Below are 19689 nucleotides of genomic sequence, written 5' to 3' on the forward strand. Positions count from 1 at the left end.
AGGTGTAGACTTTGGGTTAGTGCATGCTCATTACAATCAGCTTTATTTAAACAGCATAAGTCTCTGGTTTAGTCTAAGGCTTTCTGGCCGGTGAGACTGCTATGTAAACGTGTCTGTGTGTGACGATGATCTTGGAGCGCGGCCTGTGCTGTAACCATGTGCGTCTGCTCTCTGAGATTCTGTCTGTGCAGCAGACGTGGCCAGCTGAGGCAGCTCACTGCTTGACACCAGATAAGATGAGTTTGTGTGCGTGTGGTTGGGGAGGGCTGAGGAGCCCAAAACAATCAGGGTCTCCTAAAGGCCTTCAGCAGCACAAACAGGCTAAATGCAAACCAGAGTCTGCCGTGATGAAAACCTGAAAGCAGCAAATTCGGCATTAAACTCTGACAAACAGGGATCTGAGACGAGCAAACTCAATTTGGACACATACTCCTGGGATTTGAAAGCCACTAAATCCAATATTGCAGGACCATGATTCCATTCATTTGCTCCTGTGCACTCCTCTCTCTCCAATTAAGCTAATTAGAGCAACAGCAGACCTACGGAAAGGTTTTTCTAACCACCAGGCTTCAGAATATGCATTGCATTAGCATCTTTGTTCCCGATAGCACACCAGCACAGACGACGTCTATGCCCGATAGTTTCTTATAATAACTTCATACGGTTAACATCTTGATTAGACCTGACGATCACAGTTTGGTTTTTGTTGAGAGTGGGCAATTTTTCTTGAAAATGTGTTTCTTAATAAGCCTATAAGAGCAATTCCTTAGAGCAGATTTCCAATGGCGTAACTAATGTTTGTGCATTTATATTCAGAGTCGCGTGAATATATGAATGCGAACGTGGTTCGGAGACATGTCTTCATTTTAATGAGCAGGATAACAGGAGAAGGAGGGTTGGCTTTTGAAAAATGAGCTTAATCGTGAAGCGGGGGTGATATACTCACAGTGTTTTGAGGCCGCTCAAACCCTTGAACATCCGTCCGCTGACTGACTGCAGCTTGTTTCCGGTCAACAGCAGCTCCAAAACACCTCCGGCCCCATCAAACGCCCCCTCACGGATGTCCCGGAGTTTATTATTACTTAAGTTTCTGCAAACACGGAATTTAAGAAAAACATCAACTCCCCATGACGCACAAGCACTTCTTTTAAAGGGGTAGTTCACCCAAAAATGAATCTGTCATTATTTATTCACCCTCATGTCGTTCCAAACCTGTATGAGTTTCTGCACAAAAAAATATATTTTGAAGAATATTGGTAACCAGACAGTTGACGATAGCCATTGACTTCCATAGTATTATTATTTTTTTCCTACTATGGAAGTTAATGGCTACTGTTAACTGTCTGGTTACCGACATTCTTCAAAATACCTTCTTTTTGTGCTCAACGGAAGAAAGAAACTCATACAGGTTTGGAACGACATGAGGGTGAGAAAATGATGACAGAATTTCTGGTTGAACTATCCCTTTAATGTGTCCCGAATGCACATATTTTTGACAAATGGCAGAATTTGCAATGGTAGAGTGCAAATTTCTTTGTTTCATCATATAAATAGGTCGTGGTTGTATCCTAAACACACGTTTATGATGATTCACAGCTTAATTTTAAACCATGCTACAGTAAAATGTAAGGTCAGTCTTTTAGATCTGCCCAATTTATAACTGTGCTAGATAGTAAGCAATTTCATGCATGATAAATCACCGGTCCTCTTCCTGAGCGAATACCGCTTTTTCCAATTTTGGAGTGAGCTGCAAATATTGTCTGACAGTAAATCACTGCATGCTTTTGCGCACTAGGTTGGAATAGTCCAGAAGCTTTTCTTGTCCCATTGTCCATAGCATTCACTGCATACAAAGCTGAATTTCCCAAATACCCCAATGTCATTCAGGAGCCAAACCCTTTAAACGAAAAGAAGAAATAAACCAGTTCGTACATCTTGCGCAGGTTTGGGAGCTTCTTGAAGGCTCCTGTAGCCTCTAGGATGGGGATTTCATTGTCGTTCAGCCGTCTGGAGAAGAGATAGATCGAGAGACGGAGGTTAATAGTTCAACAGTCCTCGCAAGGTATAATAATAAGACAAAGTCTCACAGCAAAAAGCACAAGTAAACCTCACTGGAGCATGTAGGAGTGAGATGGAGACAAAAGAGCTAAAAGTGATTATCATTCAGACGATGTCTCTGTTTCAGTCTTCAAGTCTCTTATGTGGGAGACGCTGTATAATCAGGACTGTGATGTCAACGTAATGAAAAATCAGTATCGCTCTCTCTGGTGTGAGAGCTGGATATGTGACTCTCATACACATTCATCTGCCCCTCATCACCGGTGATATCGATATGAAGGACATACTCAGACACTTGTGCAAATAATAACAGTGCATGTGGAAGACGGGCTAATGTGCTATGCAGATAAATGAAGACAGGAAAAGAGTATGACAGAAACAGATGGCGTACTGTATTTTGGGATGGCATTCTACTTTTTATCAGGGGTTTTAAACTGAGGCTCCAAGGAGGCGTTGGGAGATCCATGACAAAAAACGATTTTTTTTTCAAAATAAAATAACATTTTAAATAAAATAAAATAATTCCAGTAATTTCAATAGGAATTCATTAAATATTTTTGAGGTGAGGACGTGTCAGTGAGAAAACATGTCGGACGCAATCAAAGACTGTAAAAAAATATGGACAGTGTGTCTCCACTTTCTTCCACTAGAAATATGAAGCCAACATATCCCAGAAATGGTTGTTTCTGCTTGCGCTGCACACTTGGTTGCAATAAATGCAGCATCTGTATTAATGGTAAATTTGTTCAAATAAATGTTTTTCTTTTTCCATTTACAATAAAACTAAGTTGCATGTACAGTACAAAATACCATAGTATTGTACAATTACAATAGAATATATAACAATGTAATATACAGCAACTTCATAAATTAAATATAAACAAAGCAAAAACGGGCATTCTTTATTCATCAAATTGTAGAAAAATGTATATTTTTACTCTACAAAATGTAGAGTAAAATTAATTTTATGTAGCAAAGGTACATCGACATTATGCTCTGACAAAGCTTCATAAATACAAACTTTTCAGGAGGACTTGAGTGCACCAAATGTAGAGTATAACCAGAAAATGATAAAGTAGACTGCAGTATATACTGCACAGCATGCATTTAGCAGTATGCTAGACTCCCATTCCAAGCCCAGCTGCAAAGAAGGTCTAGAACAGGTCGGGAGAGACTTTCCAAACATTATTGAGAGTAGAGTCTAGTAAATGCACCACTGCTGTCTTTTTGCTTCCCCCAGGGTTGGTTTCCCTAGCGGGGCCTGCCATGGGAAAGCACATCAGACATAAAGTGCTGGTTCCTGGTTGCAAGCATTCCCGCAAGAGCTCTATAAATAAGCAGCTGTGCTAGCGGGTGCAAGCTGTAGTCACTGAGCCGCAGAAAGACAGAGAGAGAGACGGAGAGAGTGTGACAGATGACTCGAGTTGATGGGACTGCAGAGGGAAAACCCTGATGTGTCCTCTACACATGAACACAAGGACAAACGCATTGTCACCCTGACTAGCTCTGCCCAGGGAAAACGCAGCTGAGTGGTTAATGGCCTGGGAGAGGCCTCGGACATTCATTCACCACAACTCAGCCGGGGACAAGACCCCGTAATTAGAGGACAAGAGAGAAGGATGAGGCCTCTGGGACAGAGGGACACCGAAAGAATTAGTGAGGTGGGATTGTAAAAGACGAATGTTATCGATGGGGTCGCTAGGTGTGTTTGTAAGCTGAAACGCGTGTCTCTTACAGGTCAGTGGTGTGCTCGGGCAGGTGAGGGGGTATTTTGGTGAGTTTGAGGTTCGAGCAGTCCACCACCGTTCCTTCACACCGGCAACGCTCGGGACAAACCAGGTCCTGGAAACACTCGCCGCTGAGACGACTGCGGTAGTCCTCCGCACCTAATAAACACAGAAGACACAAACAGAGAAAGAAGGACATTCAAACGGCTAATCCAACTCATCACACACACGGGTAAATCTCAATCACATGTCTAGATCAGCTAAAAAAAAAAAAAGATGTGCATCGAATTTAAGCCTTTTTGCACTGACATTATTTTCATGAGACTTAAGCAACTCCATACGAAGCCCATAAAGGGACATGGTGGAAAAAAATATGAGATGAGAGGGAAATAATAAGTCAATGCTTTTGCCTTCGCTCGCAAAACATTTTGCATTCCCCCAAGAAAACCTTTTGAGCTCTTTCTGAGCGAACGCAAAGTTTCTCGGGGAAACGCAAAAGCATTGATAATAATTTTTTAAATATTGTTTCCCACATCTCTATTTTTTTTCTTGACCATGTGCATTTAGGGGCACCATACCCCCCACATTCACATATTGTACTGTAAAATAAATAGTACAAAAATAAACGGTACAATATTTATACATCATGTTTTTTGTTGTACTGACTTTATACTGATTTAAATTGTTATAGTACAATTTATACAATAAAAAAATAGTATAGTAGTTAGTAGTTATAGTGTACAATAAAAAAAGATAGGTATTCAAATAATAGGTATTGAGAATAAAATCTCCAAATAAAACATCTGAAATGTATTACAGTAATGTGAAATTTGAGACAGTCATTATGTCTTAATAATGATGACTTTGTAATCTTTAAAAATATATGAACACATTTTGCATAATTTCAAATTTGTACATATCAGGCAAATATTTAAATAAAAAAGAATTGTAACACAGTTCAAATAAAACAGTTTCAAATAATAGGAATGAAGACAAAAATCTCAAAGTGAAATGTCTGAAATCTATTACAATAATGAGTAATCTTTATAAAAATATGTAAAATATCTGACCACAATTTTACATATTTTTTCTATATTAAAATTTATAATTTGTACATAGCATGCAAATGTCAACTGTTCAAATTTCAAATAATGAAACTTACAAAAAACAACAATAAAATGTCTGAAATTTGTTACAATAATGATAATTTGTGGGAAATCAGTTTAATTGTCTTAATAAGACTGCTTTATAAAAATATGCAAAATATATGGACACATTTTCTTTTTATATATAAAATATGCACACGTGTACATATCATGCAGATATTTATATATATATATAAAAAAGCTGTAAATACAGTTCAGATTTCAAATAATGGGACTTGGACTGGGATCATGCACTGGACATGTTTTCATGAGATTCACCCACACAATAAATAGGAATACATATTTAAATTTTACATAAGTCTTTGTTCTTTACACCAACAAACACGTCCACCAACAGTAACAGGCACTTGTTTGCGAACACAACCTCATCGTCTCAGGTCAGGTATTGGAGGTCTGGCGCTAAGAAGTGTTTTGGAAAAACACACAAGGTTCTGGCCGCCTGCGATAAGTCTGCTTCCCATCAGCCATCACTCGCCTGCCACTGTTTATCTTATTCCCACCATCTCTGTTCGGCTGCCCTGATGCTTCTAGCCAAAGCCCAATGTCTACAAGAGCGAACTTAAAAAAAAAAACGCCCTTTGAAATGCAGACGGAGAACATAGCTAGAGCTCTTCACAAGCGATCCGTTGTTCCCGGGTTAAAGAACGCCACCTTCGCTCCTCATGGTGGCTAAGAAAGGTGCCACTGCACATATCCCAGAATGCCATGCTGTGTGCGAGTGTGTCCAGCGGTCCCTGGTGCTTGACGGAACCATGTGAGGCTTGTGTAGGCGGCGGCACATGGTTAGATCAAGCACAAGAGACAGCTGCACCAGAGGCCAGAGTGGAGGAGCGGAGCGGAGCGGGACGGAGGAGAGGAGGAGGAGCAGGAGGAGGAGGGAGCAGCCAGGACACAGCAGCCAGGAAGCCTGGGACACCATGCACACGGCCCCTTTCCCTCGTCCCAGCACGGTCACTGGGACATTAGCCCACTGGGAATACAAAGCACCCGAAAAGACAGACAGACAGACAGACAGACAGACAGACAGACAGACAGACAGACAGACAGACAGACAGACAGACAGAGACTAGAAAGACACAAACATAAAGACATCACAGAGGAGAAAGGAGTGGAGCAAAGCCCTCTGCCACCACACGTACACACACATAAAACACAGATTTTCATGTGCAAACACTTGTAACGCCTGTGGAAAACACACACTAGGGGTCTGGTGTTGCACTTGTTATTGTGCTGATATACTGACAGAACTTTAATGAGAAAAACCTGCGGCTTAATATCAAAGAAAACAGCCGCTGCACTTCTCCCACCAAATAATGTCCCTCAAGGGGCCCCCCGCTTTCGGCTGCGTGTGGGGGCCAGTTCCGACCCGTAAAGCATCTTCTAACAAGGCATCTTCATTCTGGTTCAGAACAGCCAGCATTGTCCTATTAGCACTCTGAAACCTGGCAGTGTGTGAGAAGAACTGCTCCAGGCCAGAGTATGCCACACACACACACATAAGAAAAGGAAAGGGATGTAGTTGAATGCAAGGAGTCAGTGTGAAGTATGTGAGCAGCAATTGGTGGGCCAGAACTCCAAGCTATCAACAAGTCACTGTCGGCAGTAGCTGAACTCTTGTCTTTCAGATAGCACAAGTACTCTTATAATGTCAGACAATGTATCTTGAACCAAAAACAATCATTTAGTGGGTAATTTTCCACCCTCAGATTCACCACCCAGGATTTTTGGTTACTGTACTACTGATTTTATATACATTATGTACTGTATTTTTGATAAATTGATAAAAAATTACAGAAAAGGCTTTTACATTGATTCAACTTTCTATTCATCACAGAATTCAAAAAAAATTTGTTTATAGTTTCCACAAAAATATTAAGCAGCACAACTGTTTTAAACATTCATAATAACAAGAAATGGTTTCTGAAGGATCATGTGACACTGAAGACTGTAATGATGCTGAAAATTTCTCTGTCATTTCAGGAATATATTCCATTTTACAAAATATTCAAATAAATGCAACTTTGGTGAGCCTTCTTTCAAAATAATTTTAAAGCAAACTTTTGAACGGTAGTGTGTTTTGGCAAATGAGCAGCCATAAATCATGTCATGATGTCAAAAACATTTCGATTTCTTAGCCTGAAATACTTTTCAGAGCGGACTAATGAAGGCGTCTTGTGAATGTTAAAGTATGTCTATACACATTACTGTTGCATATTGTTCCATTTAGCTCAAGTGAAAGGGCCTGTTTTACATAAAAAGTCTTCTTTGAACAGTGCACACGTGTGTAACTCTATACCTGTGCAGCGGAACTTCTTGCCCTTGACCTGGCTGATGCGTTTGTTGGCGAGCCGGCGCGGGTGGCTGCATCGAGCTCCGCTGGTCTCAATTGGATTGTCAAACAGGTAGTCGGCCAGCCACTTCAGATGACAGTCACACATGAAGGGATTCTGAGCGAGGTGTCTGTGGAGGGCGAACATAACAATAACTCAAAACGCTTAATTAGAGTCGAGGGAGTCTGTGCAATCAAACAGTAATATCTCGTGATAGCAATATGATTGCTGTGCATTCATAAACATGAACTGCTATTTTCAGTGTAAGGTTTTCCTTTGTTTCGTTCACATTTATCTTGCTGCTGTTAATGGTGTTGTTGTTTTTCCATCTACTTGGAGCTAATTAATTGCGGGGTGAAGGCAGTCCCGCTCAACAGTTGCTTAGAGACTGGAGTCTCTTGGACTGAGTGTGGGTGTGAAGGATGGAGGGATTGTGTGTGTGTGTGTGTTAACTCACAGTGTTTTGATGGCGCGCAGAGGGGCGAACAGGCCTTTGCTGATGGTCTGAAGCTTGTTGTCATAGAGGGACAGCAGGTTGAGGTTCTGCAGGTCTTTGAAAGTGTTCACACGAAGACAGTTGATCTTGTTGGCGTTCAGCAGTCTGGAAGAGTAAACAGAAGTTTCATTACGATGACAAGCTTTTCTCATCAGTATAAACACACTTTGGGACCTATTTTAACGATCTGAAACGCAAGTATCAAACGCGAAACGCAAGTAACTTTGTGGGCGGGTCTCGCAAATCTAAAATGGGTTGGTCTGAAGTAGTTACATTACTCATAGGTGTGGTTTGGGCGTAACATGCAATAAACCAATCAGAGCGTCATCTCACATTCCCTTTAAGAGCAGGTCTGCTTGATCCATGGCGGATTGCTATTATAACGGCGGATTTGCCAGCCGCACGATGGTAAAGGGGATTTCGCAGTCTTCAGAATTTTGTTTCCTGGTTCTTGACGGCCAACCCACTTTCGGGGTCATGTGCTGTCGGGTCATGTGTCCTTATATACCTATGTGTCTTGTCACTATTGATCAAACAGGTTTGATCCGTCATTACTACAATTAGCCTGAATCATTTGGGTAATATGTAAGCTAGATTTATGCCTATTTTTTTCACATCTTCTAGGACACCACAATGATCTCCCTCGTGTGGTAATATTTTTATGTATGGTTTGCAAAAATATGAACTGCTGCGTCTGTGTAGATGAGAGAAGCAAAGTGTATGCGCGTTGTGCACACGCTACATTATGGCCAAGCATGCGCCCGTAAAATAGCATCTGAATAACGCGCCACTGACTTTAGACTAGGTTTTTCCTGGTCTGTGGCGGAATTGTTTTCTCAAACTGCAAAATAGCACCAGGGAACGTTTGCGCTGGAACACGCCTCCTCTTTTCGCTGAACCGACGTGCGTCTGTGGAGGGAAAAGTCCGCCGTGCGTCGGGTGCAAAATAGGAATGATAGGCTACATGTGTCGGCGTACAGTCATTTGCGCTGCAAATGAAATAAAACCTGGCAATCACTTACGTTTCTGTAATTTTGCAATTGTGTTATGCTGTTCTTGACGACTGATGATTATTTATTGCATTACAGAAGGCTGTGATGTAAACTCTGTTGAGAGTGTGTGGCTGTAACAGTCCTCAGTAACCATATAAACCCCTCTTCCAGTGCAGTCCCCGAGTCAGTGTGTGAGAACCACAAAGTGGTCAAATCTGTGTGACTTGATGTTAGTATCAGAAACAATCAAATCTATAGATGTAATTTCCTTGGTTCACAGATCACAAATGTGAACAAAACAGCAGTGAACGTGTTGTCGAAGTATTCAGCTGCTGAGTTGCACCCGTCACTCCTGTCATGTCACGCACTCCTCCCTGACTGCCAGCCGCCTTCACGTCTTCCCTGTTCAGGCCGCCTGACAATTGACTAACGCAGTGGTGTGCTTAATTACTGAAAGCCATTGTAATGAGGTTTTGTCTTGGAGCAAACGCATGCATCGTTAGTCTACTCACAGGGTGAACTAATTAGGTTTGAGTATCTCAAAAAAGAAAGAAGATTGGAAGCTTGAATAAAACCATATACAACAGAAAGAAACACAGAAACACCAAAATAGCCAAGCGAAATGGCTGGAATGCCCTGAGGTGTTCCTTTGAAAGGGTCTTATTAAGAAAATCCATTAAGGATGAAGAACTCTAATTGCTGAAAACAAAGATAATTTGTGTCATTATGGCAGTTGACGGTGAAAACATGGGTCGGCCGCTCCAGTGAATCTATGGCGTTTTAGAAGCGTAATAACAGGTGATGTGAGCTTATGTTTGTGCCTGCGGCAGGAGTGTGTACGTTAAGAAAATCAGAAGCCATCAGAATTTCCCCAAATCATTAGAATAAGCTGAAGCAGGCCCATTAGAGCCGACAGATTCACCTCAATTTGGACCATTAAATGCGGAAATTATGTCTGAGCAATGTTTCCATGTCTACACAAATATAAGTAGGTGTGAGGGACATGTTTAGCAATCAAGTCCAATTTACATACTAATGATGTCGAGAGTGTTCCCCCATGAGGAACAGAAAATAAAACTTGATGCTCCCTTCAGCCAAAACAGTACATGCTCTCCTCTCTTCTTTTAGTGCTTTGCCTTCTTTTATGAGGGAAAGGGGAGGAATGTTCTACCTCCTATAAACCAATGAGTCCAAATGCTCCACTAAACACAGACTCTACAATGTAGAGCTTGATGTAAAATGAATAAGAAATATTTTATAAAGTGTATTATTTCTCTGTCACTGATAAAACGTTCTTAAATCATGATAACATGGACTATACGGTCTTCCACAAAAAGATAATACCTAATTGTTATGGTGCTAAAATTATATATGATAAAACTTTTTAAATGTATTTAAAAACAAATGTACACCACTGATCAATAGTTCGGGGTTGGTAATTTTTTTTAATGTTTATAAATTAAGTATCTTATGTTCACCAAGACTGCATTTATTTGATCAAAAATACAGTAAAAACGGTAATATTGTGAAATATTATTATAACTGTTTTCTATTAGAATATATTTTAAAATGTAATTTATTCCTGTGATGGTAAAGCTGCATTTTCATCATCATTGCTCCAGTCTTCAGTGTCACATAATCCTTCAGAAATCATAATAATATATTGATTTGCTGCTCAAGAAACATTTCTTATTATCATCAATGTTGAAAACAGTTGTGCTGTGATACATGTATTTCAGGATTCTTTGTTGAATAAAAATTCCAACAGAACAGCATCTTTTGTAAAAGTTTTTACTGTCACTTTTGATGATTTTTAGGCACCCTTGCTGTATATTATCTACAGTAATAATAACAGAAACATGTTTCATGGGGACTTTCCATAGACATAATGATTTTAGGTTGCACTTTATTTTACAGTACGCGTACTTACTGTGCACTTCCCAAGGAAAATACTGGGAAATTTAAAGTAACTACACTGTAAAAATAATATATCACAACATATGGTTTTATATTGCTTTAACTCATCAAATTAAGTTAAGCAATTTCCAACTTTTTTTATATAAGTTATACAAGATTCAACTCATTTTCTAAAGTCAGTTTAATGTAATTAAGTTGAAATGACATCTACGTTGATTGTTGTCACACTCTGATTTAGTTTGGACTTTCAGTTTGCACCGTTTCCCCTAAGTCAGTTGTCATGGTTTCTGGTTAGTTGTCATTTAGTTCAGGTGTGTGTCGTTAATTATACTCATTTGCTTGTATGCATAAGTCCTCTGTGTATATTTATTTGCTGTCGGGTCTCATCAGTGATATGTGTTGTGAGCCGTTCTCTTCGTGTGATTTATCTTCCTGTGGATTTATTAAAGATTACATTTGCCTTCATCGTCGTGTTCGTGAGTGTACTTAAAATTTTACTTAAAAATTTAAGACAGCAACTTTTTTCTGTTTTACGGTGTATAGGGGTTAATGTTAGGTTTAGGGGTAGATTTGGGGTTAGTACCTAGATATTAAACTCAGTTATTGTAATAATTGTACATTTATGTACATAGGGAACAGGACAAAGTAAAGTGGTACCATCATTTTTATACCGTTCAAACTGTATGCAATCCCCTTACACTAACCCTACCCATCACACAAAATTTTCAGCATTTTTGCATTACTTACTGGTAATTTCACATGATTTATAATCAGTTTTTCTCACGGGGACCAAAAAAATATCCCCACAAGGTCAAAAATGACTCCGTAACATAGGATTGGCCAGGACCACACACACAATATTCTTGACATTGAAGGTTATTGAGTCAGAAATGCAACACTCACAGCAGTTGGAGGGAGACCAGGCCATCAAACAGTCCCTTTGGGATCTCTGTGATTTTATTTCCATACAGGACCCTGAAGACAAACACAGATACAATGCAAATAGAAAACAATGAATCAACCAACAATGTCTTAATATGTGTAATCCATGTGCAACTCATCAAGCATGTACATGTCTGTCTTTGAGGGGCTTTCATGTTTAAAAAAGGAGGCAAAATCATAAAAAAAAGATTCATCAAATGTGGTTCATAAAACTCAACCCAAGTCTTCAGATACAATATAGCTGTATGTCAGAAAGTCAGTTAGATGTGATCGTGAACCAGATCAGTCTAATTGATGAACAAATCCGGTCTGAAAGGAACTGAAAAGGTCTGATTGAGAACAAATATTTAATTATTAAATAATTTAAAAAATCACATTCATACTTCTCCTATCAACATGCCATGCAGATATCATTTTCAGCCAATAACTAATCAAATTTCTGTCTGTTCCTGACACAAAGCGTGAATCATGAAAAAATGTTTGTGATATTTTATGATGTTTTTGTGTCCTTTTGAAGTTTGAATGCGACAGTCTCTATTCATAGCAATTGCTTTTTGTGTTTCATAGAACAAAGAAGGAGTTGAGTTCAAATAAGTTCTGAACAATGTTCACATTTGGCTGAACTATTTCTTCAGCGCACTCTCATTCCCAAGCAAATGTGTGGTTGTGTGTTTATGACAACTTGTGCATCCTCTTTGCTTTATTCCTATTCCCCGAGAGACTGGAGCCCATCGTCCTCCCCTCGGCGTCTCTTTAATCACACGGCATGTGTAAATGAGTCTCGTGTACAGCTGTGTGGGCCGGTCGCAGGGAAATAGATCTGACCAAATTAATATGCGCACGCTGAGTCTTCTGTCTCATTCTGACTTGTTGAGGTGATTTAAATGAAAGTCCTCCCTCGTGTTCACGCTGCTGCAGATGTCAGTAAACACACACACACACACACGCACGCACGCACGCACGCACGCAGACAGTGGGCTGTCTCATCTCCATTCTGTCAGCCTCCTGTCAGCTGATTTATTCGACACCTGTCCTTTCACCTGACTGTCTACATTTACACACGCTTATTATCTTTGTAAATGTATTGCTATGCAGCTCAGGTATATGAATTTGAATATGTTTGTGTCGTTTTGTGTGAGAAACACTTACAGTGAAGTGAGCGAGCGCAGGCCACTAAACGCATCTTCCGCAATCTCGGATATCTGATTCTTGCTCAGGTCTCTGTAATAACATAAAACACACAAATAGAGATAATACAGTTGACTGTTAGACCAACAAAGGAATGGTTTGCACATTTGTCTGACAGGATGTCGATACTCTATAAATACCCAGCAAACTCGATACTGAGGGGAAAAGAACATAAGAAACCGGTGGCCATCATTAGCATTTAATCTTTGAAAGGATAGTTCAACTAAAATTGAAAAACCATTTACTTCTTCTCACAAGCTTTATCGTGACTTGGAATATAGCAATTTAGCTGTGTGGACCAGTTATTAATTTTTATATGAGGGTGATTAACTAATCATTTGTCTTCTGTCTTGTAGATATCAGTGTTTCTCAATTTTAGGTTGTTGGGGTAGAAATGAACACCTCAGTGGTTGTCAAAAACTGTACACAAATGTATCTATTTTTTTCTCAGGTGTGTTTTTCTCACGAGGCCCAGAATTGTTTGAATATATTCCTCAAAATGCTGAGCTCTTCACGTCAAGGAATCACTGCCACAGCAGAGGTGAGAAGTTCTCATTAAATATCTGAATTTGTGTCCGAAATATAGATTTTCTTGAGCAGGGTGACATCCCTCTAGAAACTTCTGTGCGTGTTATGAACCCTCCTACAATTTTTTTTCTAGTGGCTGACAGGAGATCACTTGCAGCAAGTATAGAGTTCATTCATAGGGTAAAAAAGTGTAAAAAGACAAAGTGTGTATATCTCTACATCTGTCAAATAGAAAAAAAAAGGAAAAAAAAAGAAATGTTTGGCTGATTTTAAACTACGTTTTGGATGTACACTATCATTTAAAAGTTTAGGGTCAGTAATATTTTTTGGTAGCACTTTTTACAGCCGTGTTTAACATGTGCACACTGTCTACTTATTGTAGTAATTACAAGAACTGATTAACCTAAACCTAATCTTAACCCTTGTAGTTACCTAAAATTATTCAGTACTTTCTTGTTAAGTACACTGAAAGTGCACGTACTGTAAAATATAGTGCAACTGATTTTGATAAAAGTATTTAATCATAAACAATAAGATTGTGAAATATTATTACAATTTAAAATAACACGAGTTTTCAGCATCATTAGTGTCACATGATCCTTCTGAAATCATTACAATACGCTGATTATGTGCTCAAAGAACATTTCTTATTTTTATCAGTGTTGAAAACAGCTGCATAATATTTTTGTAGAAAATGGGCTACATTCATTTTCAGGATTGTTGATTAACTTCAAAAGAACGGCACTTATTTTAAACATATATTTTGTAAGATTATATGTCTATACAATCACTTTTGATAAATGTAATGCATCGTTGCTGAATAAAAGTATATCTTTTTTATTTTAAATCTAAATGGTAACTTTCTGTCATGACAACTGTGTTTGGCACGTCAATGTATATGACAATGTTGATATGTTTGGTCTTGGTTGAATAGATCTGCTACGCTGCTGCCGCAGAGCAAGTACGGGACTTGCTACTGCCAATAAATACACAGTACGCTGCTGTGAGCAAGTAAGAAATGCTGCTGCTGTACAATATAGCATACATGAATAACCCGTAGCAGATCTATACAGGTGGAGCTGGGGAAGGTGGAGGGTTTCTGAAAGCATGCTGCAACTTCTACAGCAAATGCAGACCAGGTATTTAAAAGTTGAGCAGCGAGCTCATTGGCTACTGATACATCAGCTGCGCCCTATAGAGAATGATGTGATTGCATACAGGCTGATTTAAGGACCCATCAGACAGCGCCATCTAGAGTTTCATAACAGAACGTTTGCATTAGTTTGTGTTGTTGTGTGAGGAAGATCTTACATTCTCTTCAGTTTCTTGTATGTGGAGAACGCTCCTGCTGGGATGCTCTTGATCATGTTCTGCTCCAGACGGCTACACGGGAACAGATGGATACGTTTTTGTTATACAACACTGACTTTTCCATTACACAAGTAATTGCATATAATAAAATTACAAAACAAATATGGCACAGCACAGAAAAGAAAACAACGTAGACTCTGAAAGCATGTGTAGACCCACTTTTAAAAACGAAACGTTCCAATTAAAACCAAAAAGCCTGATTTTAAGCTCCACAAATAACTTTTGTTCTTTAGTTCTTTATATAACTATCTGCAGATGAAACCATTACGGTCTATCTAAAGAACATAATGCATTTTTGTTCTAAATAATGTCATTTATTTACTAGTCATGCTTTTATTATTTTAAATCACCCAAGAACCGCAGAGCAAGAATCCCATTCAGTAAAAAATCGTTTTTGACAAGACAGGGGTGGTTTGTTGAACCTAAAGTGCTCACAAGAGTCTTTCATTGAAGAACCTTTCATTTTTGAGAGTCTGGCTAGTGCTTAATGCTCCTTCAGGAGGTCTACAGAGAAAGCCATCTATAAATGCTTTACGGCAGCCTGTACATTAAGTGTTCAATTTGTGTTTTGGCTCACTGGGATAAGAGTGAACCTGCGACAAGTCCCTGAGAAATAAGCGCAGCTCTACTGCATGCTCCAGGTTATACATCATTTCATTAGCCCAATTTGTTTTTGGCCATGGGTTCGGTTTGGCTAATGTGTCCTAGCCTGCATATCCATTTATTATGCAAAGGTCATACACTATTGACATAACAACAACGGTGTGGAACAGCACATATCAGGGCAATTACCTACCTGTCCTTTAGTGCAAACAAGGATCTCTGAATCAATATGGATACCAAATACCCTGACCAAGACGATATGGACGTTCTCCAAAGCACGAGAACATTCAATCAGCCCGAGGCAAGACGGCCAAAGCACATTGAGTGTTTTCTTTGTAATAGTATGCATGTGTGTGACCGTCCTGCTGCATTGCTATATGATCATTAAACACAACGTCCCGGCCTATTCGCACAATGGAAATGTCGGCCTTGCAAAGTTCCCATGCACAACCAAATCGTCCTTGTTTTTTGGAGGATACCGTTAAACCTCTTTTCAATGTTTTTTTTTTGTATTTGAAGGACACTGAATACAGAAGTAGCTGGAACAACAACAAGGTCAGATGTTTTAAATGGCAGTACTGTATGAATTACATTAATTTGATTGCTTTTTACTCCGAGAGCTAAGATTAATAAGCTAACATTAACATTACACAAGCTAACATGGACAGCACAATGTTGTAAAGGTCATATAAAAAAGTTAATAGGCAGAAAAATTGACAATAACATTAATCTAATAGCTGCTTTAGAAAAACAGCGGTTTTCTCATATAAAGTTACCAAATCACATGAAAAGCCACAGTAATCAAAGTCATCCAAAGACAACCAAGGCTTTCAAGAACATCCCTGTAAATGAGGTTAAAATGAACATTCGCAAGAGCAGAGTTTCCTTGCAAGGCTGTGTAGAAATGTCCACATTTGGGGTATTAAAATAACTTTATACAGTATTGGCAGTAATGAGAGCCAAGCCAACACAATTCTAGGTCTTGATTAAAATGCACATCTTGGTGAGATATTAATGTAAATGTAATGTAAAACAGTCAGTTATGTATTAAGTCAATGTATATTATATGCAACCTAATAGACCTGCTGCTGACTATTATGTTGTTAATATTAATTAAACAAAATATTAACAAGAAAAAGAGAAAAACACTCCCTGTCCCTAGTTCTTTCTCTTTATCTTATTTCTGTTTACTTGAATGGTAACTTGTAACAGCTACTGTAATGTCAGGGTGTGCTCATTAGCATATTGGCTTTTGCTGACGTGAAATGTCATAGATCCTACTAAAGTCTTGGTATAAGAGTACTTATTAAGTATATACTTCATATTTAAAACGTGTGCATTTCCACACCATATCACAGACAACTTTGGTCGAGCACTGATTGAATCTGCTGGTAAGACACTCAGCTTTCCTGGACATTAGATCGGGCTCTGTATAACTTGTCTCATTTTGATCCTTGACTGGTTATCTAATTGCCTACGCCCAGCAGACAGGCTGGTAGACCTCCAGTAGCACTGAGCAAGATCTATCTGCAACTGCGGCACGACGTTAACACACTCGCTAATGAGGCTGCAACACTGCACTGCTAATGGCCTTTGTTATATGACAGGAGGAAGAAGGCAGATCACCGCACAGACAATACCAGCGGTAAGTACTTATCACACTGAAAGATTTTTACACAAATAGAGAAAGGGAAATGATTTTAAGGAGTGGAATCCATACATTTCCACAATTCCTTCAGGCAGGTTGGCAGGGATCTCCGTCAGGCCTTTTCTACGGCAGTCTATGACGTTGTTGTTGTTGCAGGTGCAGGCGGCAGGGCAGACAGACGCCTGGGGAGCACATGACCTTGGCTCTGTCTGAGTAGGACCTGGGGCGGAGGAAAAGATGGTAAAATAACATATCGGGAGGAAAATCGACTAAAGACAACAAGGTTTACTGACACAAGAATGCAAATGGAGATCACAGGGAACATTAACACCATTTTGAGTCAAATATGAATAGAAACACATGCTTTCTAATAGTAGTTATAACTGTCATGTAGCTTCCATTCAGGACTTGGAGATTTAGCATTAATTCACAATTGAATGAAAATAGCTTTTAATACAGTACGTAATCAGTAAGAACAGGCTCCCTGTTGTTTTATTGTTCGCAGCTTAATTAAGAAACGCCTTTTCTTGCAGCGTGTTTTGTGTTTGTGTTGGAGTATATTCATCAGTTGATTAATCAGAGGGGGAGGAAAAGGGGCTTAATTAACAAGAGCTGAACGTGAACTTTTTCACCAATGAAACCCAAAGGTCCATTAAGATACAGAAAGTATGAAGTGGCTTTATAAAACAACACAATGAAAAGGCCCTCAGTGTTCACTTGTATTAAATAGCCAATATTTTCACATTAATCATTATTATATTTTTTTTTATATAAAGAAAATGAACCCTATTTAAAGAAATTAAACTAAAATTATTCTCATGTTAAATATATAACACTTCTCCTGTTACTGTCAGTACTATAATGTAAAAAAGTATGTCAGAGGAGTATTTATAATGGAAGAATTTGCCGTACTGAATTTAGTTTACACAGAATAAATAAGTAAATATTGTGCCATGGTTTTCGTTATCGAAAATTGCAATACTGAATTAGACATATTTTTTGCAATAGGGTGAGAATTTAGGGAATTTGTGGAAATTTGTTTTTCGTTATTAACATCAATGTAAATAATATAACAATGGAAAAAAAGAAGAAGTCCTATTACCTATAATTTATAATAATATAAATATATATATTTTTTTTTTTTGTAGTAATAAGATTTACCCGGACAGACAGTGAAACTGACATTAGAGCTAGGAGACAAAAGAAGGACATTCTGAAAGAGAAAGTAAATTCTGTGTCATACCTGTGCACACAAATTCTCTCTTTTGAACATCAGGGACATTGAGACCTCTCATATGGGCGGGGGCCATGCACTGTGTGAAAGGGGCCAGCCCCCTTCTCTGCCGCAGCCAATCAGACAGCCAGGACAGGTGGCAGTCGCAGTGCAGGCTGTTGGAGTGCAGGCGACTGGAGAGAGAGAAAGAGAGAGAGAGAGTGAGAGAGAATAATGAGGGACGGATAGTGAGATAGTATCCAATAAAGGTCAGAGGAGGTTTGTATGTCTAACATGAATGCTGGATTGGATGATACTTGAGTTGTCGGGAAATAGCTTTTGAAGACACAATGAAGAAAAGAAATGTTTACCACACACTTCATGGCATACCATATGTGATAAGGCATTTAAATGCAAAAGAGCAAGGAAATAGCTGCCGGGATCAAGTAAGTATTCATAGGGAGAATCTCTATAAAGTTTAGGAAATGCAGACACATCAGAATTAAAGTGACAACACAAATGGGAATGGGACATTCTATTGTACAGGTTATAGTAACATCTCCACCGAGACCACAGTAAACCACTCGCAAATCCCCAGAGCATGCACCCTCATTTCATCAAGGTCTTTAACAATATGGCACAATTCCCAATAACATCTTTCACATCTTAATATAAATCTCTCAAGGGCCATTACCCGAAGGGGACGAGAGGCACAGTTCAAAGAAAAAGTGGTGTCAGCAAATCAAAAGGCGCAGCTATATCAGTCACCACTGTGTGTAAATGAAATAACAGGCTGAATCCAGTTAGGGGGACAAAAACCTGCTCATTGACAATTTCAGCATGGGGGCGACGGTTTTAATAGAGCTTTTCCCATTACAAATCCAGTATCTGGCCCCCTGTCTTTGCGGATTAATTACAGATGAGTGGGATTACAAAGATGGATGACATGGGGAGAAGGAGCCTCGGCTGCCTCAGCTGCGCATGGGATGAGCCGAGGACGGGCACAATGGGGCAGCTCCACGTGCACACACACCCTATCGACCGTGATACACAGAAGATGACTACTTGCCTAGCGGTGGGAGTGCTTTTCATTTGTCTGAGTTATTGAATGGCAAGCATCATGCGGTGATATCATTTGATCTAATTGAATGCACAAAGATAGTACATCTGTAGAAGGGGAGGCGAGGTGGAGGTGGTGGGGGAAAGGTGAGGTGAACTCGACTATTTCATCAGAAATCTGGAGCCAAACCACCATCCAACTAAATGGATTACCAACATCTCTAAACATTTGATTTAATAAGTTGTTTTTACGAGCAACAAATTCAATACAGATATATCAGGGATATTAGAGACAGAAAATTCAATCCAAAGGAACTGGGTAGCAACCAAAGCCTCGCTGTGGATAATTCAATACTGCCCAGGGAGCAACGCGGCTGGCCATCCGAGCATCAGCAAATTCAATCCCGCATGAGGGGGCTGGCCTGTCTGATGGGCTGACTGATGGGAGGGA

At 39.4% G+C, this 19689-nt stretch overlaps 1 protein-coding gene across 1 annotated transcript in view; it reads right to left on the bottom strand.

Annotated features, from left to right (window-relative positions):
• The window catches only part of slit3 (slit homolog 3), a 171812-nt gene that overhangs the window by 38249 nt on the left and 113874 nt on the right, over positions 1-19689 (bottom strand). The window contains exons 7-16 of the mRNA XM_079631727.1: positions 18210-18430; positions 17039-17186; positions 14656-14727; positions 12778-12849; positions 11590-11661; positions 7739-7882; positions 7248-7411; positions 3794-3944; positions 1933-2007; positions 947-1090 (exon numbers count right to left, since the gene is read on the bottom strand). Of these exons, the coding sequence (XP_079487853.1) occupies positions 947-1090; positions 1933-2007; positions 3794-3944; positions 7248-7411; positions 7739-7882; positions 11590-11661; positions 12778-12849; positions 14656-14727; positions 17039-17186; positions 18210-18430 (1263 nt within the window). The remainder of the gene's footprint in view (positions 1-946; positions 1091-1932; positions 2008-3793; positions 3945-7247; positions 7412-7738; positions 7883-11589; positions 11662-12777; positions 12850-14655; positions 14728-17038; positions 17187-18209; positions 18431-19689) is intronic.

Source organism: Phoxinus phoxinus (genome assembly GCF_949152265.1).
Source record: "Phoxinus phoxinus genome assembly, chromosome: 12".
NCBI classification, from domain to species: Eukaryota; Metazoa; Chordata; class Actinopteri; order Cypriniformes; family Leuciscidae; genus Phoxinus; species Phoxinus phoxinus.